The sequence below is a fragment of the Rousettus aegyptiacus genome, unplaced genomic scaffold (assembly GCF_014176215.1).
Source record: "Rousettus aegyptiacus isolate mRouAeg1 unplaced genomic scaffold, mRouAeg1.p scaffold_m13_p_14, whole genome shotgun sequence".
Classification (NCBI taxonomy): Eukaryota; Metazoa; Chordata; class Mammalia; order Chiroptera; family Pteropodidae; genus Rousettus; species Rousettus aegyptiacus.
Window position 1 is genome coordinate 3,546,837 of NW_023416289.1, and position 27,246 is coordinate 3,574,082.

Below are 27,246 nucleotides of genomic sequence, written 5' to 3' on the forward strand. Positions count from 1 at the left end.
CCCGGTCCTCCTCCTGCGCCCACCCCGAGTTCCCTGCACCCGTCTTCAGACCCTCGCCCCTTTGCTCGGCAGCCCTGGCCCCGGGGGCTCGCTCTTCCGATCCCCAGGCCCTTCCTCCTTGGGTACCGCTCCCCCTTCGCGTTCCCCTCTGCGTCCCTGCTCTTGGGGCTTCGCCTCGTCCCCTTCTCCCCACGGCCTGCGTCGCTCTCGGATTGTGCCCCGGCTCTCCACCCCCTCTCGGCCGCCGCGCCCCCTCTTTCCCTCCTCTCTCCGGTAACTTTCGGCCTGGCAGCCACACTCAGGGGCTGGTGTTGTCCCCGCGCCAGGTGACAGCTTCGCCGTGAGTGCTGCGTGGGCTCGGAAAGGCATCGACGAGTGGATGGGGCGGCAGCGCTGCCCCGGCGGCGGCTCCGGACCCCGACAGCTGCGGGCGGCGGGCAACGTCGGCAGAGGAACCCGGGTACGACCCCAGACGCCCCTCGACCAACCTCGGAGACTGGTCTCCATTCCCCCCACCCCCAACTTTTAGCGCCCTCTGGGCACAGCTTCTAAGTCCAAAAATCCCTTCTCAGTTGCTCCTGCCTCACCACGGTGACCCTGTTGCCCCCACGCCCTGAGGACAGGTGGCAGTCTCCTGTCAGGGCGGGGGCAGAGGGCCGCTAGGGCTAAGGGTCCCAGGCGAGGAGGTGCGGCAGGTCCAGTCCATGGGGACGCTGGTCCGAGCCGAGGAGCGTGGGGGCCTGTCCTGACCACCTTGTTTTGGTGGCCAGTGTTCAAAGGTGGGGTTAGAGCTGGGGCTAGGGAGAGAGGGGTGACATCGAGGGGTGTCTGGGTGGAGGGCAGGACTGTGCTGGCCTCTGAATGTGTTCCAGGCGTCTGTGGCATTCATCAGTACCGTTTGTCTGGGAACCCCGGTAGAGCAGGTTGCGATCTGGGTGGCAGAGTTTCGGGGGGTCCTGAGACCTGGTAGACCCCCTAGCTTGGCCCACAAGGGGAGAGAGTGCCTCATTCTGCTGTCGGCCGGGCCCACCCCTGAGTCTTCACCCAGCGGGTCCCCGAGGTTGGAGTTGTTCCTAGGGGAGCAGTTGATGTGACAGGCGTGAGTGAGTCCAGCCCCAGCTCCTGGCCTGGGACTGGCGTTCACAGACGTCCTCTGAGCTCCGGAGCTCTGCACGGGCTTTCAGATGGTCTGCGTGGAACTCAAGCAAGCCAAGGATCAAAGGATGAATCAACTTTTTGATGTGACATTTAATTTTTTTTTTTTTTTTTAACTTAGAGGGGAACAGACCGAGTCTCAGGTCTGGTTGGTTCTTTGGTCTTGTCCATGAGCTGGGAGGGGCCAGTGGATCTTGTAGATGTGTGTGCGCCTGTGTGTGCATCTGTGCGTGTGTACATGTGTGTGTGCGCGCGTGCGCGCTCGCGAGGACCCGGGCCGGGTGCCGCTCCGTGGCAGGGGCCAGTGCTGGGAGGTGAGCCTGTGGATAAAGCCGACTGTTGTGCGTGTGTAACCTCCGCCTCTGGGAGAGGCTCCATGGCCTCTGCCTCGCTGGGCTTTCTCTTCTGCACTCCTCGTCATCTGTTGACTGAGTTGGAACCAGAGCTGCTGTCCCCCCGGACAGGTCAGGCCTTGGTGGGTAGGGGGCACTGCAGTCGGCGCCCTCGAGAAACCTCCGAACGTCCCTGTCCCCTTCCCTCACCGTTTCTAGTTTTTGATCTCCTTAGTTATTTAGAGCCTAGTGAAAATGACCCGATTTAGCCATATGAACAAATAAATGCATCTGTGGCTCAAGACGGAGGCCAAGTGCGTGGATTTCCATTAATCAAGTTTTGAGTTCTTTCAGCCTGTTTATTTTTACAAAGTATTTCTGCAGAATGCCTTTTTTTTTTTTTTTGCAGCCCCCCCCCTCCGCCCCCCGCCCGCCCTTTTTTTCCTTCTCAAAACTGCCAGGCAGCTTGCTCCGTGCTTCGGGGAAAAGTCAGACTACAGCGAGGGCTTACTTCAACTGACTTTTATCTTCAAAGCCGGAACAAATGTTACCCGCATGTTTTTGGTGGGTCTCCTTGGCCTCCAGTCCTGGAGGATGGGAGGGAGGAGGAAGGAAGGAGAGAAAAACAAAAGTCTGTCGTTTTTAATTAAATAGTAGTGTTCCCAGCACGAGGAATGTGAGCCAGTAAAAGTTGCCATGGGGGGAAATCGGGGGTGGGGGGGAGAGGGGGCTCCGGCTTAAGTCGGTGGCTTTGGCGAAGTCACTCACGGAATTCTGTTGCCTGAATTCTTCCCCCAGCCGAGGACAGCACAGGCCGGTGCTCGCCCCCTCCCTGCCTCGCCCCCTGTCTCAGAGACAACGCCGAGGGGCCATTCATGTTTGTTCAAAGCACTTTTGAAGCTGTGAGACACAGAGCCATCAGCGTGACGCGCTGGGTGGTGGAGGGTGGGCCCTGCCATCCGAGATGCTCAGGGGAGGGAACCCCGCTTTCCCGAGAGTTGTGTCGGGTGACTGGGACCCGGACGCCTGGGAGTCTCTGGTCTGCCGAGGTGGGAGTGGCAAGTGCCCCCGGGGAGAGGTCAGGTGAGCCCACGGTGGGGGCCCGTAGGGCGATTTCAGGTGGTACCTGGAGGAGTATTTTTTAATCGTAAGAGTTAAATTTTTCTTTCACCGGAAGAAAAATAACTGGGACATCAAACCCACGATTTCATAGATTTTCCTGCTTAGGGTAAAGCTAAGTCGAAAGAGATCATCTAAAGTTGATTCCGAGAAAAATAGTTAAGTGCAAGTCAATAATTAAGATCAGAATGGTGACTGTGGGAACAGAATGCCCGATGCTTGGGAAATGCCGAGATCCTGAACAGGACCGCACTGGGCACCCGTCTCTAGTCTGCTTCCCAGGGTCCCCAGCAGTGCGGAAGGGGTGGCCGCAGGCTCTCCCATTATATCATCAGGATGTGCAAGGGTGTGGGCCCCACAGCCTGCTGCATTCCAAGGGCTGGCAGCCGTCCCCCCACCAGCCCCAGGCCTGCCGTGTGCATGGCCTCTGTCTCTCCTCCTTCACGGCCTGTCACCAGAGGGGCTGGGGACACACTAGTGGCTCCTCCCACCAGCATCGTTATGATTGCAGTGATAGCTATTATTCATTAAGGGCCTGCGTGTGTCAAGCACTTTGCTTCCCTTATCTTAATGCTCTTCGTAACCCTGCAAAGTCGCCAGCCAGCTGGTGGGGACTCTGTCTTCCTCCCTTTCTGGAGCACTTCCTAGGGCCACGGAAGCCACGTGTGGCGAAGCTTTGTGCCGGACGGTGTGCCCGGCTCGGGGGGTGCCACACTTACTACTACCCAGAGAGCTGGCAGCCTACCAGCTGAGAGTGCTTTAGGGTGAGGGAGGTTTTGGGGACCCTCGTCTTCCTTAGTGAGGTATGAATAGCTAGATAAATGTTCAGGTTGGGTTCAAGTCACATGCAAGGTCCTGGGGTGTCAGAGGGTGACCTCGCTGGCACCAACCTAAGCCTGTCCTCCCGAATGCAAAAATCAATGAGGTCAGCTCTGTCGCGAGAGCGCGTCACCTTGTATAAGCCATTTTACCTGTGTGTACCTTAATTAGCTCATCTGAGAAATGGGCGTGATACCATTCTCTTCCCTGACAGGGTTATGGCAGGTAACTCTTCAAAACAAGTAGAATCAGGGAGAACGCTGCTGGGAGGTTTGCGGAGACGCTGGCGGCGGAGGGGATGGGGTCCCAGATTCTGAAACCAGAGGCTCCCCCTGCCCTGTCCGCCATAGACTCCCGTGGAGGGACACAGGCTCAGGCCGGGGCTTCTCCTCTTTTGTGGGTTCACGGTGAACTCCAAGGGAGTGTGAGCTCAGAGGAGAAAATACCGAGGGATGGGAGGCGTTCAACTGCTACAAAAGAAGAATGGAGCGAACGATCGATGTGTCAGACAACCGCGCGCCCAACAGTTAGAAATTAAAACAAGCATGATGACCCCGGGGGGGCGAAGGAGGGCAGTGGGCCTGGGAGCGTGAGACAGCAACAGGCAGTTTCCAGAGAGAACCAGCCGGAAACACTGCGTCTAGGAACCATAACGGGGGAGACCGGGAAGCTCACCGGGTGGACGGAACGGTGGACCTAGGGGTGTCGCTCGGACGGCGCTTGGAGAAGCGGGACCTGGGCGCCGCGTGCACGCTCGCGCGGCGTGTGCACAGCCGGGTGCGAGCCAGCCACCCCCCACCCCCCGACGGGGCCCTTTCGTTCTTTTATAGCAGGGCTGCCTGGGGAGAGCCGGGTGCAGGCGCGCCTGCCTCTGGATCGAAGGTGGCTGCCAGGCGGCGGGGTCATTTGATGAGGGGACGCCTCGTGCAGTTGGATATTTGGGGAGGGTGGGGAGGGCGCAGGCCCTGTCGGAGCCCTCGGGCACGCACGGGGCTGGGGGACGGGGTCGGAGGCTGGCCTGGCCGCCGCCCGAACGCCGGATTCCCGGGGAGTTACCTTCGAATGATACCAATCGGCACAATTAAAAGGCCCCATGTCTTCACCATATGGAAAGCGTTAGGCCCCCTGACGTGGTTTCAAAGCTATGTGTTGGGAGGTGGACTGGACGTTTGAAGTAAAGCACAAATTAAATATTTGGTGTTTCGGAATTAAAAGATGGTTTGCTTTGAGGCTAGTGGAGCCGTTTGGGTCCCCTCTGCCCACGGCACCCAGGCCGGTGTCACAGCCCCACCTGGGAGCTTTCTTCCCCCCCTGGGGAATAGGGAAGAGACGGGGAGCTCGAGCTGGGCCAGGTGCCAGCCGGGACTCCCGGTTTCCGGCTGGGGGGCGTCCCTCGGGATGGACGGGCGCGGCTGTCATGTTCTGAGTGCCGCAGTGCCTCTGTGGCCTGCGCAGTGTCTGGCGGAGGCTTCGAGGAGTGTCACGTCCTGCCTGTGGGACTTTTCTTCTTTGGGAAGGAGGCTGGTTCCTTGACTCAGGCCGTGCACGTGTTTTAGCCTCTCGAACTCGGGAGCGGCCCCTCCCATTTGCACAAACTGTACAAAACCCTAGGAGAAGCCGGACCAGGAAATGGTCACAGCATGTCTGTGCCACGTCCAAGAACCCGGGTGAGGTGTCATCCCCTCTCCCAGCGGGAGAGAAGGTAGGCGGGGGACAGAGAGCACTCCTCCTCGTACCAGGAAGCTCTGGCCCCACACTCAGAGGCCACACTGTCCCCCTGAGGGCTGCAAGCAGCAAGTCTGGACCGTCAGCAATGAGAGAATCACTTTCCCAGGAATGCATCTTCCCTGTGGAGGGCCCAGGACACGTAGTGGGCACTCGGGATGTAGTCGCTAAATGAATGAGTGAAGGAACGAACGAATGAAGGAATAGGAAAAAGGTCGGGTCATCATCCCGGCCTCCTCCCCAGATCCTGCTCCCCAGCCAAATGGAACCGGAAGCAGGAATAAATGGGAGCGTGAATTCCGCCTTCTCTGTGAGGTGCTCCGATGCTAACTGTGATCAGGAGTGATCGTGATTCATGATCGAGTCCCTAACTGCGCCAGACACTGAGGATCCAGTGGCAAGTAAAAGGGACGAGGGCCCTGTCTCTTGCGCTTCCCAGTCTGCAAAGACCAAGCACGTCATCCGGCACCAGGACAGCCGGCGACCCGGTGGGGAGCTGCGTGAGGCGGCATTTCCGCGGAGACGGACAGCGAGGAGGGCGTGGGGCGAGCTGACCGAGGCCCGCGCTCACCCTTGTCCGTGGCGGGGGGGCGGTGGGTGGCCTGGGCGGCAGAGAAGGGGCTGCGGGCCCCTCGCGGGCCCGGGAAGCCCTGCAGGGTTGTGGCTCTCAGCACGCGGAGCCGCCCGTCCTGTCCCTCTCGGCGGCCGTGGGGCGGAGCTGCGTGGCAGCCAGCATGCCGTCCCAGCCACCAGCACTGACTCGCGAGGAGTGGCGTGTACTTGGGGGCGTTCTTTCCCCAGCTGTTTGGGCGGCTCGGTGGCCCCCGCTGCCAGGCGGGGGAGGAGGGTGGGCCGTAGGGCCAGAAGCCCAGCTGTGGTGGGACCTGGGGGTCTGAGGGGTGGGATTGGCTGCTCGAGGCCCGAGGAGGCATCCCAAGGGCCAGGGGACGAGAGGCAGGGACAAGCCAGGGAGCCACTCTGCCCCAGAACGGCTGTGAGCCTGTGCTCGAGCTTAGAGGGTCCCCTGCCTTGGTTCACCCGATGCGTCTGGGGAAAGGGGGTGCAAAGCGACCGTCTCGTCGAGGATCAGGGGCAGCGGTCACCGCGATCTGCTGGCCCCGGCGTCGGGTTCCCCGCCATCCTCCGGCTTCGGGGCTGCTCGTGGCCTCGCTCACTGGCTGTGGGCTCACGGCGAGCTTTGGTTTAGAAACTTTTGGAATTTTCGGGTCGCTCGTCGGATTCCAAAGCAGGCGCTTCCGGCTGCCTCCCCGACTTCCCTCTCTCTCTCTCTCTCTTTTTCCACTCACACATGTTCTTTTCGTGGCTCTTGTCTCTCTCAGACATTCTTTCTCTTCCTCATGCTCTCCCTCTCTCCCTCGCTTCCCCTGTCCTCCCCCCTCCCTCCCCCTCTCCCCGAGGAAGGAAAAAATTCAGACTCTCACAAACAAAATATCTGCCATTCCATGTGAGGGAGAACTGAGGCAGGAGCCCAGAATATCCTGGAAGAAGCGCCAGAGAGAGCCGAGGGCCTCGCTTGTTTAATCTGGAAGGCGGTGTTTGATGTCACCGCGGCCCGTGTGTCCTGGGAAGCTGCCTGCTTCTTTCTGGCTGGCTTCAGACTCTCCGCATGAAGAATGGCCGGTTCCTTCAGGGGCTGGAGGAGAAGCCCGCTCACTCCGCAGAGGGCAGGCCTGGTGACGTGGCCGTGCCTGCCAAGCCCAGGTGGGGCGGAGAACCTTTTCCAAACAAGCGTTTCCAGGGACATAAGTAATTCTTTGATAACTTCCCAGGAAAGCAGAGGGGGCTGTTTACCCATGCGGGCACTGGCCACGGGCCTTCGCGAAGTCCCTCCGCTGAAGTCATCCTCAGCCGAGCCCCCGCCAGGGGCCGCGCCCACAGGGTGAGGCCTGGGTGTGTGTTTGTTTAGAGGCCCCTGGGGAATCAATAGGTCTCGGCCTCACTCCCCTTACCTGGTCAGCCGTGAGGGCTGTGGCCTGTGTGTGTGGCCTTGGGCGTGGCTCACGCCTCCCAGAGGGACCCCAGTGGTGTGGCATTGGCCGAAGGGTCCCTCCCTTCATCGGGCCCCGGGTTTTCCAGCTAAGAGGCGGGATAAGAGCATTTATTATAATTGAGCAGCCGCGTAACGAATGCTCTCCGGTCGAGTCATCCACGCATCTGTGCCGTGAAGGCCGAGGACCTCAGTCCAGGCGTGCGTTTGCTCCATCACCGAGCGTGGTTCTTCTTTTCGTGGAGCTTACACTCTAGTAGGGAGCATGAACAAAAATTTTTTTTTTTACAACTAGGTTGTGATACGTGCCTCAAGGGAGGAGGGGTGGGCGCTTCGAGAGCACGTGGTGGGGGTCGGGCCTCATCTGGGTGGCCGTCTGTTCCGCACATACGTGTGCCCGGGATGTCGTAGAAGCCGCGGGGAAGAGGGGGGACGTCCTGCCGCGCAGGACCCCGCGTTCTGTGGAGCTCAGCTCCCGCCTCGGCTTTTCCTCGTTTTTCTTCTCTTACTGCGTTGGTGCGACTCCCGTGCTCGCTAAGTAACCGTCACGTGCGATGCTTGCTGTTTATCTCGTTACGAAAGCTTTCTCCAACTCCTCGCTTGCTAAGATTTTTGAAGCCAGGAATAATTACCGAATTTTATCGGACGCTGTTTGGGCGTGGATGGAGCTGATCCTTCTTTGCTGGTGTGATCCGTATGCGTGATTCACATTGCTAGGTTTTGTGTTTTTTTGCACTCCTAAAGTAAACCCTTCTTTGCCATGACGATGGCAGTTTTAAAAGGTCGCGGTGTTCGAGTCGCGGGTGTTTCACTGGGGGTTCGTGTGCCGGCATCCGTGTTGGATGGGCTCACAGTTTGGGAAGGCGGGTACCGGACAGTGAGGATGAGGCTAAGGGCACGTTAGAAGACCCCCTGGGGGCTCCGAGCCCAGGGCAGCGAGCGCCAGCTGGTGCAGGGTCAGGGGTGGTCCCAGAGGAGCCGCACGTTAAGCCCACAGGCGAATGGGGGAGGGGTGCGGGTGAGCAAGGCAAGGGCCGGGGTATGCGACAGCAGTTTGGGTGCTCGCTAGGTGGGCCGGCAGCATGCAGTGAGTGGGCAGGTTATTTAAGATACTGATTTAAGTTCATTTGGCTGCAGAGGGGTCATGAGCTGGGCCCAGGGGCCTTTCTTAGCCACGTCATGGGGGTCGGTCTTTGTCCAGAGGGGAGACAAGTGTGCAAGGGGCCAGCAGGGCAGGGGTGAGCCCTGTGATCTGGGGGAGCTCTCGTGCAGGGTAGGAAGGAATGTGGGGACGGGCTCGGTTGTAAAAATATCTTGGAGGACTCGAGTGACTGTGTTCTATTATGGGCTCGGCGAGAGGTTCAGGAAGGTTTGCCTTGGTCCAGGCACAGTGCTTAGTTCTGGGGGGGGTCATCTAGGGGACCCCTGAGCAGGCCACAGGCAGAAGAAAGACCAGGAGAAGGAGACTAAGGCGCAAGGCAGTGTGGCGCGGTGGTTAGAGCGAGGACCCTGGAGCCCGATGTTGCGGGTTTGAATCCTGGACACACCGTTTTGTAGCTGTGGGTGTCGTGCCCAAGCTCTGTGCCAGCCAGGGGTCCGACACGAAGCAGATGCACCCCGGAAAGTTTAGTGAAACTTGCCTCTGGAGATGTGGGCAGATGTCAGGGAAATTCCACGGGGTGCCGAGGCACCCAGGGACTGGCCAGCTGGTCCCTGCCAACAGCGGCAAGCTGCCACCACCCCCGGGGCAGAAGCAGGGTGCAGCAGTAGTGAGGGGCTGGGAGGAAGTGACCCCAGCGCCCGCCCCGGGGCCTCCCATTGGCTGACTTAAGAAGCCAGAGGCCAGGAAATCTCCACGGGGGTCAGCTTGCTGGGGCACAGGGCAGCACAGAGAAGGGGGGGTCGCCCGGGGGTGGGCATGGAATCGCGTGGTCACTTCTGTGCCCCTGTTTCCTTATCCGTAGAGCAAGGAGGGTAAGAGCACCCGCTTTACGGGCGGTGTGCGGGCGCAGATTGTGGGGCGGCTGTAACCGCCTGGCACGTGGAGGTGCTCGGTACACGCGGCTGTGAAAGTTACAAAACCGTGCCGCGGCCGGGGCTGCGGAGGTGTGGGGAGGACTTTATGAAGGAGGTGGCACTGGAGGGTGCTAAGACTAGGACCTGGGGTCAGGACCTACGGGACCTGCAGAGGCCCGAGGAGTCAAGTTAATGAATGGCGCGGGCTGGGCGGGAGGCCCCGGAGGGGGCCGGGACACCCTGGGGGGCTCATGGCCTGTGTCCAGGGGGCAGCCCCACTCCGCCCCAGCTTCTGGTCACTAAGGGAGCCCAGCCGCCTGAACCTTTATGTGAAATCTTTCTAATCTAAATGAACAAACAAGCTATCGTCAACCAAAGAAAACGTTTTCCAAGCACTTTAGGCGGCCCCAGACAGCTCCATGTGGCCCGTGGTACCCCGGCTGGCGGTGGTTCGGGTGGGGGGTGAGCATGTTAGGGATCACAGCACACAGGTGAGTGTCCAAGCTGCCTGATGCTGTCCGCGCAGCCTTCGCGTGTTATCCTCCTGGACACAGGTGAGGGGGCAGCCTCGGCGAGTTAGGGAGACCGGACCCAGGCTGCAGCCCAGGCAGAGGCCGGGCGAGGGAGGGCAGGGGGGGTAAGCACAGCAAAGACGGGGTTCGGGCCCCTGTGTGCCGAGCCCCAGCGCGTGCCCGTGGTAGGCGTCAGAGGCGCAGTCAGAGCTCCCATCATCGGACTCCCTGTGCGCAAGTCCCCGCTGCACCTCTGCCCAGCCGGGCGGCCTTGGGACACGTGGCGGCTCATCTCCGGTCCTCAGCGTCACGCCCGGGGACTGGGCACGGTCACAGCTCCTGCTCCCTGGAGTCAGAGAGCGAGAGGGGTCCGTTTCGACCAATCAATCAGGGGGAACCGAGCGGGCGTCGTCCCGCCTCCTGGAACTTTCTGGTGTCGCTCGCTCGCGATCGCCCAGACGTGTGTAAGGACGGCGGCGGGGCGCCGTGAGGGAGAACACGGAGGAGGTTCCGCGTGCACTGGGGAGCGGCATTTCGGCTGGCGAGACCCAAAGGGGAGCTAGCCAGGGGATGCGAGGTCTGGGAAGAGCGTCTCACTCCGGGGCCTGGGGACGTCCGAGGCCCGGAGGCACTTCAGCCCACTTCCGGCGTCTGACAGGACCACGCGCCAGTCTCGGAGCTGGTAGGGCAGAGAGGTGTGGTCCGGGGGGGGGGCGGGGGCGGGGGCGGGGGCGGGGGGTGGGGTACCGTGCCTGGGGCGTTAGGTGCTGTTATGTGTCGTAACCCACGGCGAGGCCCTATCCACCTGCTGCGACTCTTCCTTTGCGATTTCGTTTTCTTACCCGTGTCTGGTTCCGTCCAGCATGTCCCCTTTCTGGCTGGGCGGAGGCCGGGGGAGAACCTCTCTGTCACACAAAGTCGTGTCAGCCTGCATGTCGGCACTCTACTGGCCGTCCTGTCCCCTGGCCTCGAGGCCGGAGCTGGGGCCCTGCACAGCGTGGGCAGAGCATAGAGGGCCCCTGTTAGCAGGGTGGGCCTGTCCACCCTCGGGCCGCAGGTGAGGGCTGGGGAAGACCACCGCCTCCGAGGATGTTTCTCTAACTCCAGAACGCCATGTGGGCTGGCCCCGTGCACAGAAGCTTGGGCCTGTAGCATCTCCACTGAGGGGGTCTGGGGGTGCCGGTTAGGGGTGCCACTCCATGCCTGGCGACAGACAGGGGGAGCCTTGTTAGGGGGCAGGTTGACCTTGACTCCGTCGCTGGACCCTTCTTCCTGCCATGATCTCGGTGGACTTCAAAGGCACAAAGTTATGTAAGGAAACTGCTGCGGGTCAGGCAGAGACCCATCTTTTCAGGCATCTCCCGCTCCCCTAGGAATCCACAGGGCTCCCCGCCTTGGTCAGTCCTGGGCACGTGGCTCCTTCCTTGGTGTTCTGTGGCTGTCGGGTACCCAGTGTGGGGCCCGGGCTGACCCGTGGTGCCGCGCTGAGTGTCTGCCATGGGCCAGGCACGGTCCCCGCCGCTCAGCACCGGAGCGAGGCAGGTGCCGCTCTGATCCCGTTTACAGATGGGGAGCTGGGCATCGGAAGAAGGCCACTCCTCGCCCAGAGTCACCTGGCTTTGACACGGAGCCTTGCTCCAGCCAGTTCCAAACTCTCGTCGGTCTGATTTGAGAGCTCCCTGAGGCACGGCTTCGCTCAGGCTTGGAACGGGCAGCCCCCTGGCCAGGGCTGCGGTCAGCGGTGCCTTCTGGGTGGGCAGCTTGCGGCCGCTTCTCCTGGTATCATAAATCAGGGCCTTCTTAACCTCGGAGATCCTGCTGCGTAACTGCTCTGGGGATCTTGGATGAGGCCTTGTCCCCTCGGCTCCGGTCCGGGGCGCCGCAAGGCAAGGCCTGCTGGGACCGGGGTTGGCAGCGCTGAGTGGGGACAGCTTTTCTTCCAGTACCAAGAGCCAGTATCTGCCCAGAGTGGTTTGCAGAGCCGCCCTCCCAGTGATCTGTCGGGCATTCGATATTTGCAGAAACCTGGCCAGGTCGGTATTCATACCTGGGGGAGACTGAGGCCAGACTGCGAAGTCCGTGGGACAGCTTGCGTGTGGCCCCCACTACGTCCTCGGCGCCTTTTGCACTGCGTGGCACGTGGCGTTTGCCAGGCAGGTGGGTCTCACGGGGCCTCAGAGGGGACAGGCGTTCGGCTCCTGGGCCTCCAGAGGCGCCCCTCTTCGCACAGCAGTTCTTCGAGGCGCCTCTCGCCGTGCCCCGTGTCGGTCGGTGCGCCTCGTCCTCCCACAGCCTCCTCGGCCCACAAGACAGGGAAGCGGTGGTGTCTATAAGTCATTTGAAAAATTCCATCAAGATAGGGAACCATAAAAAAGTGATGGAGGCCTTAAACATCTTAAGCCGCGTGTTGTAATCCGGTGGCGCGCCTGGCCTTTTTAACCGAACGGCGTCCCTCGGAAATCATTTCACATCCTCGCATTCAGCCTAATCGCCCTTCACGGCTCCCAGGCCTTCCCTTGTAAGGCTGGACCGCGATTTATTACGCTGACCCCCGTCAGCGGGCGTCTGGGTTGTCCGGGGGCACGTGTCCGTGGTCCACGTCAGGGCAATGGTGGGCGTTTCTGCAGCTGCCCTTCGGCCCCTTCCCCCACGTCCACCCGATGCCACCCCCAGGGGCGAGTCTGCTCCTTTTCTCGCAGAGCCAGAGTTCTCCCCCCGGCCAGCGTCTTCAGCACCTGCGAGTGAGGCGGCGTCGGGGGTCTGTGGTTAAGACGGCCCTTCTCTGCGGGCGACGTCGGCGCCCTCGGGTCTCAAGCCCACCTCGACCATCCGATCCCAGGCACGTTCCTGGCTCACGTGACGGGGCGTCTCGGAGGGCGGGTTGTAGGGAGCACTGGATCGTGGAGCCCCGGCTCCCGTCCCTGTGTCTCCAGCTCTGGTTTTTCGGGGCTGGCTTCGTTCTCAGACAGACGTCCCCCAGCGAGTGGCAGTTCGGCTCCTAGGGGTGCAGACTTCTGTCTCCAGCTGGGAGAGACAGTTCCAGCCGGAGCCCGAGCTGGGCTCCCACTGTTTTGATGGGTCATATGCCCATTCCAGAACCAATCCCCGAGCCTCTGATGGTTGGGTGACATGGCCACCATGGTGTGGGGCGGGGAGCAGCCGCATCACCCCGAAGCTCCAAGGCCGAGGCAGGAGGGGGGGCGGAGGGTTCACTAAAGAAGAACCACCTGTGAGAAGTCCGTGGACGGAACTAACATCTGTGCGCGGTCTGGTCCCCGGAGTAGGACTCACTGGCCACAGCTCTGGTCAGCAGCTGGCGAGCGTGGGTGGGGCCCGGGCAGCCCAGCAATTAGCTCACCATCTCGGGAGAGCCACTCTCGCGATTGGATCTTGCAAGAGCCTGGGCGGTTTGCCGCCTCCTCCATGTAGCCCTCATGGGTTACAGCCTTCCTTTCCAGCTCCTGGTCTCTCCATGATGCTCACAGATCTACGGGGGTAGGTAACAAGACCCTCTGGGGAACCCGCTGGATCTGATGATGATGCCCCACTCTTCACATAAATGCTCTTACACCTTTAACTCCCATTTCACCTGTAGCCTTGAGGTTGAGAACCCCTGCCTTGATTTGTACAGCCATGTTTAAACTTTATTTTCTTAACTTTTTTCCCTTTGTGGGTCTTCCCCTAATTCCAGGGGCCAGAGAGCTTTGAACCTGGGCTTCAGATCTGGGTTTATACTGAACCGCGTTAACGCCGGGCCTTAGATCCCCCAGCTCTGAGGTGAGGAGAGGTGCACCCGCCTCTGGGAGTCATTGCGAGGATTAAATGCAGCCATGCACAGAGCGACTGAAGGCTCGGCCTGCAGCGAGCCCTCAGTGACAGCCTCCGCGGCCTCTGGAGCTGCCGATAGTCTGGAGCCCGCGTCTCTCTGGGCCCGGGTCAGGCCCTGGGAGGCGTTTGGATGCTGCTGGCTGCATGGAGAGAGCAGCTTTGTTCGCCGGGGAGCTGCCCTGTGATGGTTCTCCACTTCCGGCTAGGGAAACTGTGCTGGGAGGTTTTGGGGGGCCTTACCCAGGTGTCTCGGGTGAGTGCGGGTTTGTCGTGAGTGCCCTTCACTCTGATTGTAGGACACCACCCCCCCCCCCCCCGCCTACGATACAAGCTGTGCCTCCTGCCTAGCCGAGGACAGGCCACAGGTGACAGCCCACCTGTGTGTGATGGTCACTCGACAAAGATCTCCAGCCTCAGCCGAGTCCTTTCCGGCCTCTGAGCCCCAGCCGGTGGCTCCCCTGCCCACCCAGCTGGACCCCAGGTCCAGGGGGTGGGTATTGTTATGCAGAAATTCAAACTGGTGCTTCGCTCTGAGAGTATTTAAGACACAAAGTCCCCGCAGTTGGCAGCAAATTAATCATAGCGTTAAGGAGGCAGTGTCTGGGTAGACATGACTTCATGAGCTTGTCATAAAGTCTGCCGCTGCCATGTTTCACTCTCCAAGATTTTCGACTCTCAGAAAAGGAACCACAGATAGAGTTACCAAGCTTTACAGAAATATTTTTACTGGGCAGAAGATTGCTTTATGGCGAGAGCCAGTTATTTCAGGAGACGAGCAAAGAGCCCTTTATTCTCACGCTCTGTGGGAGGAAAATGTTATGCTAGGAAGCTCGCTCCTTGGACGGGCCTTTTGGAAGGCCAGGCCCCGTTTCTGGAATTGGGAGTGGGTGACATGCAGTGGCTTAGGGATCTGGGGAGGGGGGACCCCGAGCATGGACCCACCTTCCCTTAACCCTCCCTGGGGATTTGGGGCTTGTTTTTTGCAGGCCGAGGAAGCCTAAGGTCGCAGAGCAGGGAAGGGAGGTGGTCAGAGCTGGGTTCGGCCTAGGGAGGCGGGCCGGAGGGAGGAACAAACTGGGGGTGCTGCCCCCCTGTGTGCGAGCCCCCCAGCTGGAGAGACAGCAAGCCTGGGGTCAGAGCCGGCTCTGCCATTTACCGGCTTGTGACTCCGGGTCCTCACACCTCTGGGCCTGTTTTCCACGTGTGAGCGGGAGACGATACAGGTACCCGCCACGTGGGTCAGCATTGCACGAGGTCGTCCACGTCAAGCGCTCGCTCGTTTACTCCGTCCGTCCGTGACGTCCACGGCGACTGCTGGCGGCTAGGCCACGCGCCTTCCCTCCTCCGCGTGCCGGCGCCCACTCGACCCGCCGCTCCCTTCCCGGGCGCCTGCGGCTGCGGCGGGCGCGTCTCCCGAGTCCCAAGTGGAGACTTTGGTCTGACGGTACAGCGGGAGGTGGGCAGCACGGGCCACCCGGGCTCGCGGGAGGTCACGGGCCTCATTCCTTAAGCTGCAGTAAGTACCTCGGTTCACGGAGGGGACGCTTCTCCACTGCAGACTCCGGAAACAATATCGGCTTGGTCGCACTCCAGGAGGGTGGGTCTGACCTTTGTGGATTAAGGTTTTGTTTTCTTCGGCCCTCCCTCGATGTGGAAGGATGCCTGCCAGAAATGTGTTTGTGTCTGGAGCGGCGGAGTGCCTGATAAGGAGCCCGCATCCTCGTTCCCTTCCTGCATCTGCCCGTAATCCCTTTTAAGTCGGGCGGTTCGAGAGAGGGCTGATTTATTTCGTTCTCTTCCTCACCTCCCTCTCATTATTTAGAATGCGCGGGAGAGTTTATCTTGTTCTCCAGGAGATCTATCATTTCAGCTCTGGCATGGCATCCAAGTTTACAGAATGGAGTCCGGTGCCCAGAGCCTTCGGGTAAATATTTTGGGAAGTTGGATTCCGCTGGCATGGCCCCTGGCCTGGGCAGCGGGTACTTTTCCATGCCTAGGTGACTGGACTTGGTCCCTTCTCACGCAACGCCCTGCGCATGGGCTAGATGCTGAGGCATCTCAGCACCCACAGTTCCTCCCTCCTGGGGGCCCCCCTCGTGCTGTGCCTTCTGCTGGGGTTCCCTGCACTGCTTCTTCACGCTTTGCACAGGGACACCTGGCCCGTCTCTGTCCTCCAGAAGCCTTGCTCCCTTCCTTCTCCTGCAGCCTCCATTGTCCAGTCACATCCTCGCCCCCAGGCCTTCCCCCACGCCTGCCCCTGTGGTCCCTAAAATCCTTCGCATCCTTTGCTGACGCCTCCTGTGTCCTGCCCTGGGGCGGCTGAGTCAGGGGAGCTCGGGGCAAGATCCATGTTCTCTCAAGCCTCCATTTCCCTCATCAACAAATAGGGGATGGAAATAACAGAATCCTCCTTCTGGCGGGAAAGAGAGTGGGTAGGAAGCCTCAGAGCCTGAAGCGCCCTAGGCTTTGGGAAACATTTCGCTCCCCAGCCCACCTTGGATTATAAGCCGTCTGAGGGCAGAGGCCAGTTTTTACTTGTCTTTGTGTCTTCGTGAGAGCACGGCGTCTTGCTTGTGGTAGGCAGGCCCTGAGAACTCGTTATGTGGACCCCGCTGGTTAGGACTGGTGGTGACTTTCTGACAAGTACCTTGAGTGGAGAAGGTCTTTCAGGCTTGATTTTCAACCCTTCGGGGAAGATAAACATGATTGGTTTGGCCCACGGGGGCCACTGTCCACTGTGGCAGCTCCACTGGCCTCACGTGGCTGCCGAGCGTCTTCGGAGTCTGGCCGGCTGGAGTGTGGAGCGGATTTCAAAGGCTTAGTATGAAAACATTAACGACAAAATTTGTCATTAATAACTTTTACATTGGTTACATATGATGATAGTATTTCAAATGGCGATATTTTAGGTATATTGGCTTACGTAATAGTGTTAACACTGAGTTTACTTTTTTTTTTTCCTTTAATATGGCTACTAGAAAAATTAGAATTGTACGTGTGGCTTGCATTCTCTTCTTGTTGGGCAGTGCTGGTCTGGAGCCTTGCTGTTCTCGGTGGTGATGGCATCACCCCCGAGGAGGCAAGAATCGGTTCTAAGAGGCAAAAAGCATCTCTCTTTTTAGGTCTAAAGCACAGATGTCCGTCTAGGTCTATGTAGATAGACACACAGTGTATGTGTGGTATTAAAGTTTCAGCGTGGGATGCGGAGAACTCTCTAAATGAAATAAATCAGCCCTCTCTCGAACCAGCCTCTGATAAAAATGAGAGACGCCGGTCCAGAGAGGCAGACCCGGTGGAGATGCCGGCTCCGCCGTTGACGAGCCGTGTGACCGTGAGCGAGCTCCTCCGCCGATCCGCGGCTCTGTTTCCTCACCCATCGGCGGGAGTGGAAACGGGGCTCGCCCTGCGGAGCCGTCGCGTCGATCGAGCGAGGATGCCCGTGGAACCCTGCGCTCGGCACCCGACACACCCGGCGCACCGCAAGCAGGCAGCAAATAGGGCAGTGAGCGTTGTTATCGGTGCTGATAGGCAGTTGACGGCAGCGTAATGAGCAGTCGGCCTCCGGAGGCCGAGCAGAACGTGCGGGGCAACCCCGTCTGTTAGCCCCGGTTTCTCCACCTGGAGAAGGGGTGTTGCTGGCGGGGCTGTGGCAGGCGCAGCGCTGTGTGCTGAGGGTCGGTGTGGCTGGAGGATGTGTAAGGGGCGTGTGCCGCACCAGGACTGGGGGCGTTTCTGCACTGAGGGCTGGTGGTGGTGGCCTCCCCGGGGTCATGGCTGGGCCTGAGGGCCTGGCCGGGCTGCACTGGCCTCCTCTTCCTGGGGCTTCCTTCAGAGGGAGAGCTGGGAGGTAGTGGGGACACGGCCCACTGACTCCCCGACACAGACAATTGAATTAAAGGTGGCTTTCGAGGCCTTGGAGATTGTCAGTCACCTGGGCCCTGGTCTGGGGACCGCAGACCTCAGCCTTCCAATAGTGAGACCAAGTTCCCTCGTCTGAGATCACGGTTTTAGAGACACAGATGCCGAGACTTGCCTCCTGCGGAAGGAGGTGGTGGAGAGAGGCCGGTCAGCGGCCTCACAGCCTGCTGGACCCGGGGGACGTGCACGTGGTGGCTTTGGCGCTGGGGTGGGGCTTGGGAGTTTCAGGCGGCCTGGAGACCGGGGTCTCCACCATTGGGTCCTCTCGGTCCCCTCAATGTCACTCACGCACCGAAGCCACCAGTCCGAATCGCCCCTCTTCATCTTCCCGTGGGACCCTGAAGGCCTGGTGACCGCCCTCTGGTCCCCTGGTCCTCGGGTTAGAGCCCGGAGCTGAGCCCTCCCTTCCCTCAGCTGAAGAGCCGGCAGATGGACAGTCCTCCGACGATACGAATCTCGGGTTTGTCCGTCGCTTGCCGCCGCCACCGCCGTGTCACACTGGGAGGAGCCCGGCAGCCTCCGAGCTACCGTCTCTGTCTGAGCCACGCGGCTCTGTCAGCGCAAATGGGACGTTACAGACTCGCGCACGCGCGTACGGCCCTGCCGCGACTTCCTGCGACCTCGAGAGGATGTGCCGAGTCCTTCCCGTAGCCTGTGAGCCTGAGCACGATTCTCAGCCCCCCCCCCCCGCTGTCCCAGCCACTCAGCCCTCCCCCAAACACACCCACCGCGTTCCCACCCCGGGGCCTTTGCACGTGCTCTCCCTGCCGCCCGCGGTGCTCTCCCCGGCGCCGTGCGCCTGGTCCTCCCCGACTCGTCCCCACCACCCCCGAGCAGCCTTCCCCGGCCCCCCCCCCCTCGGAACCAGTGCCCTTCCTCGCTGTTCGTCCTGCTCCCCCCACGCCCTCGGGGTGCTCCCCTCCGGTGGCCCTTAGTGACGTCCTTGTGTGGCGGTTGGGTGCCGGCTCACCTCCCACAGAAACGCCAGACGCCCCGCGGTGTCGGGCAGCCCCTGCTCCTGACCCCGGAGCTCCGCGGCCCAGCCGCGTGTGACGCGTCGTGGGCGTCCATGAGTACGCACAGCATGACATCGCTTTGCTGTATGCTGTGGACACGTCCTCGCCACTCTCTCGTCTGTGAACGGGGGCCGGCTAGTAGGACTCGGTCACTTCCGAGTTGCTTCCGTCTTGGAATTTGTGAGGAATTAAACCGGCGGCTTTTCTTCGACCCCATGTGCTAACTGGAGGTGGCCGGAAGGCTGGGTGTCCCCAGGTCACCGGGCTTTAGTTGGACAGGGCCTCAGGGGGTCTGCTATGGGATCCCGGGAAACTGACATGCCCTCTGCACCCCAACTAGCCCATCCTTAATGTGGGTGCTCAGCGGCCTTACGGTTCCTCTTGGCCAATTTAGATGCAATGTGGCATTGGGGCTTGAGGGTGCCTGCGGTGGGCGGGGCTGGATCCCCCGGTCTCAGCCGGGCCCAGAGGGTGCCGAGGAAGGGGTGCTGGCCCCCCTGTGTAGAGCAGGGGAGGAGAGTGGATTCCCGAACAGCATGAGTTTAAGTTCCCAGCCTGCTACCCACCGGATATGTGACTTATGCAACGTTCCTGAACTTCCAAGGCCTCAGTCTCCGCATCTGTAAAACGGGCCACAGCTGAACCTCCCTGTTGGGACTGGTGTATGAATTCAGTACGAACTCGCATGGGAGCCCCCGTGGCCCGGTGCAGACGCGTGCTCAGCACGCTCTTGTCACGACCGAGCATTATTTCCTGCAAGGTTGCTTCTTGCGAGGGACAAGGAGCGAGAAGGTCTCCGCTACTTCCTGCCCCTGGAGACCCCCTGCCCTTAAATACCGCCGCCTCCCCGTCCCTCCTTTGTCCCCCTTGCACCCTGTATGGTCACCAAGTAATTCATTCGTTTCTCCAGGTGGAAGGTTGCTATGGAAACCTCCTTCTGCTGAAATTGCCCTCTGGGTGAGTGGCTGTGCCTGGTTACCCCCCTCAGACCTGGGCCTGTGGTCAAGGGGTAAGGGGGAGGGGAGGCTCAGGTTAGAGCCGGGCACCCCCCCCCACCGCCTCCGCAACCCCTTGAGCTGCCCTGCAGAGCCACCAAGTGTTTTTTGGGGGGTCAGATCAGAATTCGGCTTGGTCTCCGCCCCACGGGACCTCCCCTTATGACTGTCGTTTGGCTCAGGGCTGGGAGAGGGTCCCCTTTGGAATCTGAGACCCTTAGAGGCACGGCTTCCTGGGAGATTAACGCTTGCCCTGAGCTCGGCCTCGGAGGCTTCTCCATGTTTTTCTGGCCGCTGTTCCCAGGACCGCATCTCGCGCATCGGAGTAACCTGGGAAAATTAAATGGATAAATAACCTCTGGGTCGAAGCCCTGGCGATTCTGACTCAGGGGGTGTCTGAAATGAGACCCCTTGTGGAGATGGGTCAGCCACAGGGACTGGGGGGGGGGCGGTGACCCAAAGAGTATGGGGGCGTCTTTAACACAGGTGGGAGAGGGGCGCCTGGCTGCACGGACGACCGCCGTCGGCTGCCTGTATCTGAGGTATGGCCCGGAGTCTCTGTTTAACACACACACGCATGTGCGTATGCGCACACACGTGCATGTATGACACGTGTGTGTGTGTGCGTACACGAACGTCCCTAGATTTTATTTGTGCTTCACCAACAGCGTCCGCAGTGAACATGCTCACTTCCCTTTTACAGGTGGTAGAACTGAGGCTCCGCGTGACCAGGTCCCTACTTCCAGGCCACACGGGCATCGGGTGATGGAACTTGATTTTAGACCCTCACTCGGGGCGGCCTGGGCCCTTCTGCCTCGCCACCGCCTCCCTTGGGACTCGGCTTTTCTGCCCGTCCTTCGGGCATGCCACGCTTGCCTTGACCACCTCCCGGGTGGACAGCGCTTGCCAAGCGGAGCCGGGGGCTGGAGCCGGGCGTGTGAGTCACCCCTCCCGACGGGGGGCCAGCTCCTTGAAGTCAGGGCTCGGGGCCGAGCTGTCCTGGGAGGGCCTGTTTGTTTTGGTTGACATTTCTGAGGGCTGCTGGGCCTCACTGGTGCTCTGGCTGAGCAGACACAGCCGTCTTCCCCCGGGGACTAAATTTAGGGTTCCTCGGATCCTGGCTGGGCCTCGTCCCGGTTTTGGAAAGTCTCCATTTTGTTCCTCCTGCTGCCGGCGGCCGAGGCTCGGCCACAGCCAGATGACTGTCCTGCCTGGTGTCCACTCGCTCGCCCCGGCCTGGATTGATCCTGCGGACGTAATTAGCAGCCGGCCCGCAGGCCTGGCCTCCAGCAGGCGGCCGGGAGCCAGGGGGTCCCCACCCCACAGGGGCCCCCTGACGGAGGCGCTGGGGTTTGCTTTGGCACTCGGTGAGCAAATGGCTCCCTCTCCCTTTTCTTCTGAGCCCTGTAAAAATAAAAAGTTAAAAGACCCTCAAGTTTGAACAGTAAAACCAAATACATGAAACCAAGCTGTTTCCAGGCGGGGGCCACGGGCTGTGAACAGCCGAGTCTGAGACTTCCTCTCGCCCGGAATTTATGGAAGGCTTGGAAACTTTCCCTTTTCCCTTTAAACATCAGAATTGGCTCGGGGCATCCTTTAAAAGCATGAGCCTGGTGCCGCTCACAGCTTGATTTAATGCAGCTAGAACACAATAGTAACTTCTGAGCCGTTCTCTTCAGAGACGGCTGGAAAGTTGTTTCATGACTCCAGTAAGTAGGGTTTTTTTTTTTTTTCCTTTAGCCAAGAAGTATATTCTAAGATTTATTAGATTCTCCACTGCCCTCCCCCTAGTAACCCAGATTTTTGCTCGAAGTAAAGGAAACTCGCTCAGAACAAGGTCTTTAACTCGGGGCTGGGAGACGCGGGGAGCAGTCCTGGGGTGGGGGTGGGGGTGCCTGGAGGCCTTTGGGTCACCAGCGTCTGCTTCTCAGAGCGGGACCTCAGGGCCTGGGCTTTGGGGCATCAGCGGGAGGGTATTGCAGTTTGGGGGAGCTGGCTGAGTGGGGGTTGGGCTGCGGGTGAGGAAGACTTCTCAGCTTTCCTGCAGAGGGAAGGGGGTCTGGCTCCTCGGGGTGAATCAGTCAGCCTGTGTTCGCAGCGATGTTGTGACACTCTTCCGCAGCAGCGACTGGGATCGTCTCCGCCTTTGCGGCCTGGGGGCTCCTTCCCAGGGCCGTGGGTCGCGTTTGGCCTTTGGGGCTCGGGGGTCGCCAGCGCTGGGAAGGAGGTTATGTCCCCTCTGGTTTGGCCCCGGCTTTGGCAGAGGCTCGGCTGGTGACCTGTGTTGTCGACTCTGTCAGCATAAAAAAATATACGTATCTTTTAAATTAGTTGCCAGCATTTAAAAATCGAACATTTTACATAAATCCAGGTATGAGAGGATGGAAGATCAGAAAACACCAGGCCCGGACTTGGGCGGGGCCGCCCCTGGTCGTGCCCTTCAGAACTGGGTTTCTCAGCCGGAGCAGGGGATGTGTGGCGAGGGCTGGACATTCTTGCTCATCACAGCTGCCCGCGGCCGATGTCTGGTGGGCGGAGGCCAGAGGTGCTGCTCAAACTCCCACAGCACATAGGACACCCCCACATCAGTAGTGCCAAGGCTGGAACCCTGCTCTGGGGAGCACGTGGGTTCTGCTCAGCAGCAGGGCCCTCCAAGCCCACTCCTGGCTTCTGGAAGGTTCTGAGTTCCCGAGATTGCTTGCTGGCGTCTTGGCTTTTGATCAAAGTCGAGACCGTGTGCTAATTCGCCCTCACCCCCCCCCCCCCCAGCACGTTGTTGGGTGGGTGCACAGAATGCACTCGGTAAATAGCTATTTTTTTTCCAGAACAAGTTGTCATAGCTTATTCTTGGTCAAGGCAGTAGGCATAATTAAGCACCTGGGGGTCTGGAAGGTGACCTCTATTTGAGGACTTGCAGGTAGGCCGCATGTAGGAGGTGGCGGCTGATCTGACTTAGCGAGATAAGTTTTCCTACATTGTTGCCTTGAGCCACTCATCCTGGTGAGGACTTGTTTTCTTGGCCCATTTTTTTTCCTTTCTTCTCCTGTTTTAGGCTGGGTAACCCCAGTTATTTGTAGCAAATAAACTCTGATATTACAGTGGCTTGACGCACTAGAATTTTATTTATCACTCATGTGCCGATCTGAAACAGGTATGTTGGCTGGAAGGTGGCTCGCACCCACGTGGCGACTGAGTGGCCCGGGTTCCTTCCAGCTTGTGGCTCGCGCGTCTCCCAGGGCTTCTGAGTTCTCTGCTTCCAGCCCCCTGTCCTCTGGGCTGTGCCTGCTTGCGTAGGTCTTCCCAGCGGGGCTTTTGTCTTTACCTTTGACATGAGAACAGAGCTCACCGCTGGGCGGGACCTTAGTGTTATGACACCATGACAGGTGGCCTCGATGGCCTGGCCGCTCCGGGCTCTCACTGTGCCCGGCTCATAGCTCACCCCTTCCCGCGTGTGCCAGGGTGAGCCCAAATAGAGGAGGGGGCCCAGTGCTTGGGGTGGGACCTCGAGGGGGAGGCCCTCGAGGCCTCTGGCATAAGAGCAGGTAGACGCACGCACGGAGTCCACGCACCCTGTGGATGCGGGTGACCGCACCCGAGAGGCTGCGAGCATTCAAGCCTCAGCTCTGCGTCCCAGGGGCTCTCTGGCCAGACAGGTTTGGGGAGCAGGTTAATGAGCGTTTTCACGCTTTTCCTTTTGGTGGAGATTGCAGATCGGTGGCCCGAATCCAGCCCCCAGGAATATTTTATTTGCAACACTCATTTAAAAAAAAAAAAATTCAACCAATATTAAAAACTGGAGACTCTTCACTTAGGAGCCTGGCTTCTTTTAAAAAACTGAAAAGCTGGTAACACTGGCATCGATGCCTCAGCCTGGCGTGGCCTTCAGACGGGGCGCTTGTCCCCAACGCCCCGCGGTCGGTCACTCGCTCTGTGGCCTTGCGACATCGCTACCTCATAGGTTTCCCTGTAGAGACGTGTTTCTTTTGAGTAAGTACTTCTGTGTCTCCCAAGGAAAACGCATTCCATCAAAGGTGGGGGAAAAGACGGGCCAAGATGGTTCTTTGTTTTAAGAAAGATGAGAGAGCGCACAGGGAGTCGGAAGTTTCTGTATGCTTCCTGTGCGGATCTCAAACCGGCCACTCACTTATTTAAGTGACCTAGTTCCTACAGGATGGTAGCCGGTGACATCTGCCCTACGCTGATGTGTTGCTTCTCTTAGGACAGTATTTCCCAAGTATAGACTCCCACTAGGAATTCTGGGAGGCAAGGATTCTATGCTCAGATAAGTTTAGGAAATAATTATGCAACTAGTTTCTTTGCCACAGGACTTCTCAGAGCCTTTACCGGGCCACGGTGCGCTGGGAGTCTCGCGTATGGGGTTTCGGTGTGGCTCGGCTGCTTCCGGGTGGTGACCAGTTCCTCACACTCCTCTGGCCACGGAGCTGGAGGATCTAGCGTCCCCACTGCCTCGGGTGGCGTCCCTGGCACCCGCTCGGCACCCGTGCCGCATTCCCGGCGTGGACTTGTGTGCCCGCCCTCGCGCCAGATGCACCGACGGTCTTGCAGAGAAGTCTTGCCCCCTGCCAGCTCCTCCCTGAGACATCGAGTCCTCCTTGCCGTGTGGGGCCCCTGCCACGTGCTCAGAAGCTACTGGATTGAGAGAGCCGGCTGCCCAGCCAGCGCCTACTCCTCGTGGTCGGCTTGTGGCTCTGGGTACTTTGCGGGCTTCCACAGGGCTGGTGACTCGTTTTTCTGCTCCAGGATAATGGTGGCCTATTTTGCGCCACCCCCCCCAGTCACCGTGAGCCTCCAGGGTTCGCGGAGTGGGACCTGGGGAGGCTGGGACCGTGTGGAGATCGCCTGGTTGATGTCCCCAAGCTGTGGGTGCTGCAAGGTGCATATTTTGCCTAGTAATGCATTTGTCTTTGCTCAGTGTAGCAAGGCAGCCCCTGGACCAGATGCCAACTTTGGGCTGCCCGGCTCCCTGGGATGTTTTCGAGAAGGTCGGAGAGCATTGCCCGCCCAGGGGTGTCTCAGCTAATTAGCTCATTAGAGCCAATGGGCCTCAGATCGTGAATTTGGAGCTGTCTGCTAATTATGCCTCCAATGTGATTTTAGTTAAACGATTGAGGGCCCTTAAGCCTGGCCTCCCTACAGCCTCCCTTGGGCCTTTGCCTGGAGCTCTGGCCAAGATGAGACTCTTTCCTGTCCTGAGAAAGACCTGTCCCTATCCCCGGGCCCGAGGGAGCCTAGACCTTGCTGATGGCCATTTCCGGACTGAGATCTTTGCAAAGAGCATGGTGGCCTCTCACCTTCCGGGTGCCCCCGTGTATGTGGGCAGGGAAGGAGACGGTGCCGTTCACGCGTCACCTCACACATTCGTTATGGAGGGGACCTTCGTGGCCTCTGGTGACCCAGCAGAAATCCCGGGCTCCAGAGCCTGCTGCCTTTGCCGTGGTATTTGTCCCAGAACTATTCTGGGTGGAAACACACATTTGCTCCAAGTACACGTTGCAGACCCTTCCTGGGCCCGCTGCCAAGTGCGGGTTAAGGTGTAAATGCATCCCCGGCCCGCCTCGGCCGTGCCGCCGCTGACTTGGGCATCGGGCGGAGGGGGCTGCGTGGGAGAGCCAAGAGGTGGAGCAGAGTGGCTGCAAATTCTTCGTCGCTCTCCCGTCGAGAGGTGGGGCTTGTTCCCCACCTGGGATCGCGGCAGGACCTATGATTGCTTTCCCCAATAGAAGACTCTGGAAGGAACCCCCACGAAGGCGTGGTGGCTTCTGCTTCTGCGCTTTTCAGAGCCCCAGGCTGCCCTGCGAGAAGCCCAGCGACCCGGCTGCAGAAAGCCCGCGGTGAGGCCACAGCGAGAGGGTGAGGCTCGAGACAGAACGGAGGCAGCGGAGGCCAGTTGGCCCGGGCCCTCCGGCCAGGCCCGCCGCGGTGCCAGACAGGTGCCAGGCGCTTCGGGTGCTCCAGCCGAGCCCCGATGACCGCAGCCCCAGCCTCCAGCTGCCAGCAGCCACAGGGAGACTCAGGAGCATCCAGCAAGCGCTGCCGGCCGAGCCAGTCAACCCACAGCGTCATGAGTGGTGATAAAGTGCAGCTTTTAAGCCACTAAATTTGGGAGCCAGTTTGTTGCGTAGGAATAGATAAGCAAAACGGAGGTGTAGTTAATGTCCTCTGGCCCGGAGGACAGGCAGTGTGTCCCCCGGCACATGGGAGAGCATTGCCTCCTACGTACAGAAGAGAGCAAATGTTCCCACGTACGGGACGCAGTTCACAGGTGTGACCGGGTGTGAGGGTCGTGGATACAGACGTGGCCCCATCCTTTCCTGAGTGCTGCCACGAGTTCCAGGATTCAAACCTGATTTAAATGCCAAAACTCACGGACAGTCCCTCGTGTAAAGCAAACCCGTTGATTTAGATGGGTTTCCCCTGGAAAATAGTGTCAGTATTCACACTGTTAATAGGTTTTGTTCTTTGTCTGAAGAGAAGGGATAATAAGTGAGTGTGTGTGCGTGTGTGTGTGTGTCCACATGTGTATAACATATATATATATATATAAATTACATGTATAACTTTATACCTGGTTGGCCATTGCTGTGTGGCAAACCGCCCTAAGACTCAGTGACTTAAAACACCCCTGAGCTGTTGGTCACACGTCTCCAGAGGTTGGGCCGTGTTGTCGATCTGGGCCCCGCCGGCTCATGCTTCTGAGGACAGTCGGCAGGCTGACCGGCAGCTGCCTGGTCTAGAAGAGCAGTGGCCGGGACAGGCCGACCCCCCATGTCTGTTTCACACTCTTCCGGCAGGTTCCGGCAGGCCAGTGTGGGCGTTTCTCATCACAGCGACAGGTGTCCAAGGGAAGAGCAGAAAACCCACGTGACTTGCCAAGCGTCTGCTCCAGTGCCGTTGGCCGGAACAAGTCACGTGGCTAAGCCCCGAGTCGGTGCGGGGAGGGCAGCACCGACGGGCGTGAACGGAGCCGGGCGTCGATGCCGTCGGCCCGCCCCGGCCGGGCTGAGGGGTCGCTTCCGAGCCCTGGAACCGCCCCTTTCCCAGGGCGGAAGTTCCGTCATCGGTCAGCCCGGGCCCCGTTGCTCATCTGTGGAGGGGGCAGGACACTGGAGGGGACGTTGCGAGGTGGACATAGCGCGCGTGGCACAAAGGGGGCACGGAGCCAGCGCTCGGGAAACGGGAGCGGTCACGACGGCGACCGACCGGCTTACGGGTGGCCCCGGGTCACAGGCGCAGGGTGACGGGCAGCTCCTGGGGCCGGCGGCTTCCCCCTCTTTGGCCTCCGTGGAGAGACAAGGGGTCCGTTCCACCTGCGGCGGCTCCCCTGAGCCCGTCTCCCCGTGACCGTGGACACGGGGCTTGTGACGCCGCAGCCCCAGCAGACACAGCCCTGAGGGCTCGGGGCTGTCACCTGTCGGTGGGAACAAGCCCCAGGCACCTAGACCAGGGGTCCTGGACGTGGGCCTCGGTGCCCGCGGGCCGGCTGCACAGAGCCTCCTGGGTGAGGGGACAGTGTGGGGCCTGGCCGTGGCGTGTCCCCTGCCCCCTCCGCCCCCCGAAGACTCGCGGACGCCGCCAGACTTGGCCTCGCGTCTTCGGGGAACAGAGAGTTTGTTTTTGTTCCTTGCCCCCCAACACTTGGCCTTCCATGGGATTTCGTTCCAGGGCGGGGGAAAAACATGCCATTACGTTCGGATTTGGACCACGTGGTGCCTGCCCCCATTCAGGCCCCGCGGTGGTGGCCAGGGTCCTTCACCGGCCTTTGAACCAAACACGCAGCTGGGC

The 27,246-nt window shown here is 59.9% G+C and overlaps 1 protein-coding gene across 1 annotated transcript in view; it reads left to right on the forward strand.

Moving 5' to 3' along the window:
- Nucleotides 1-27,246, forward strand: part of NKD1 (NKD inhibitor of WNT signaling pathway 1) — a 62,809-nt gene that overhangs the window by 652 nt on the left and 34,911 nt on the right. Inside the window, 1 exon segment of the mRNA XM_016147590.2 lies at nt 327-460. Coding sequence (XP_016003076.2) covers nt 327-460 — 134 coding nt within the window.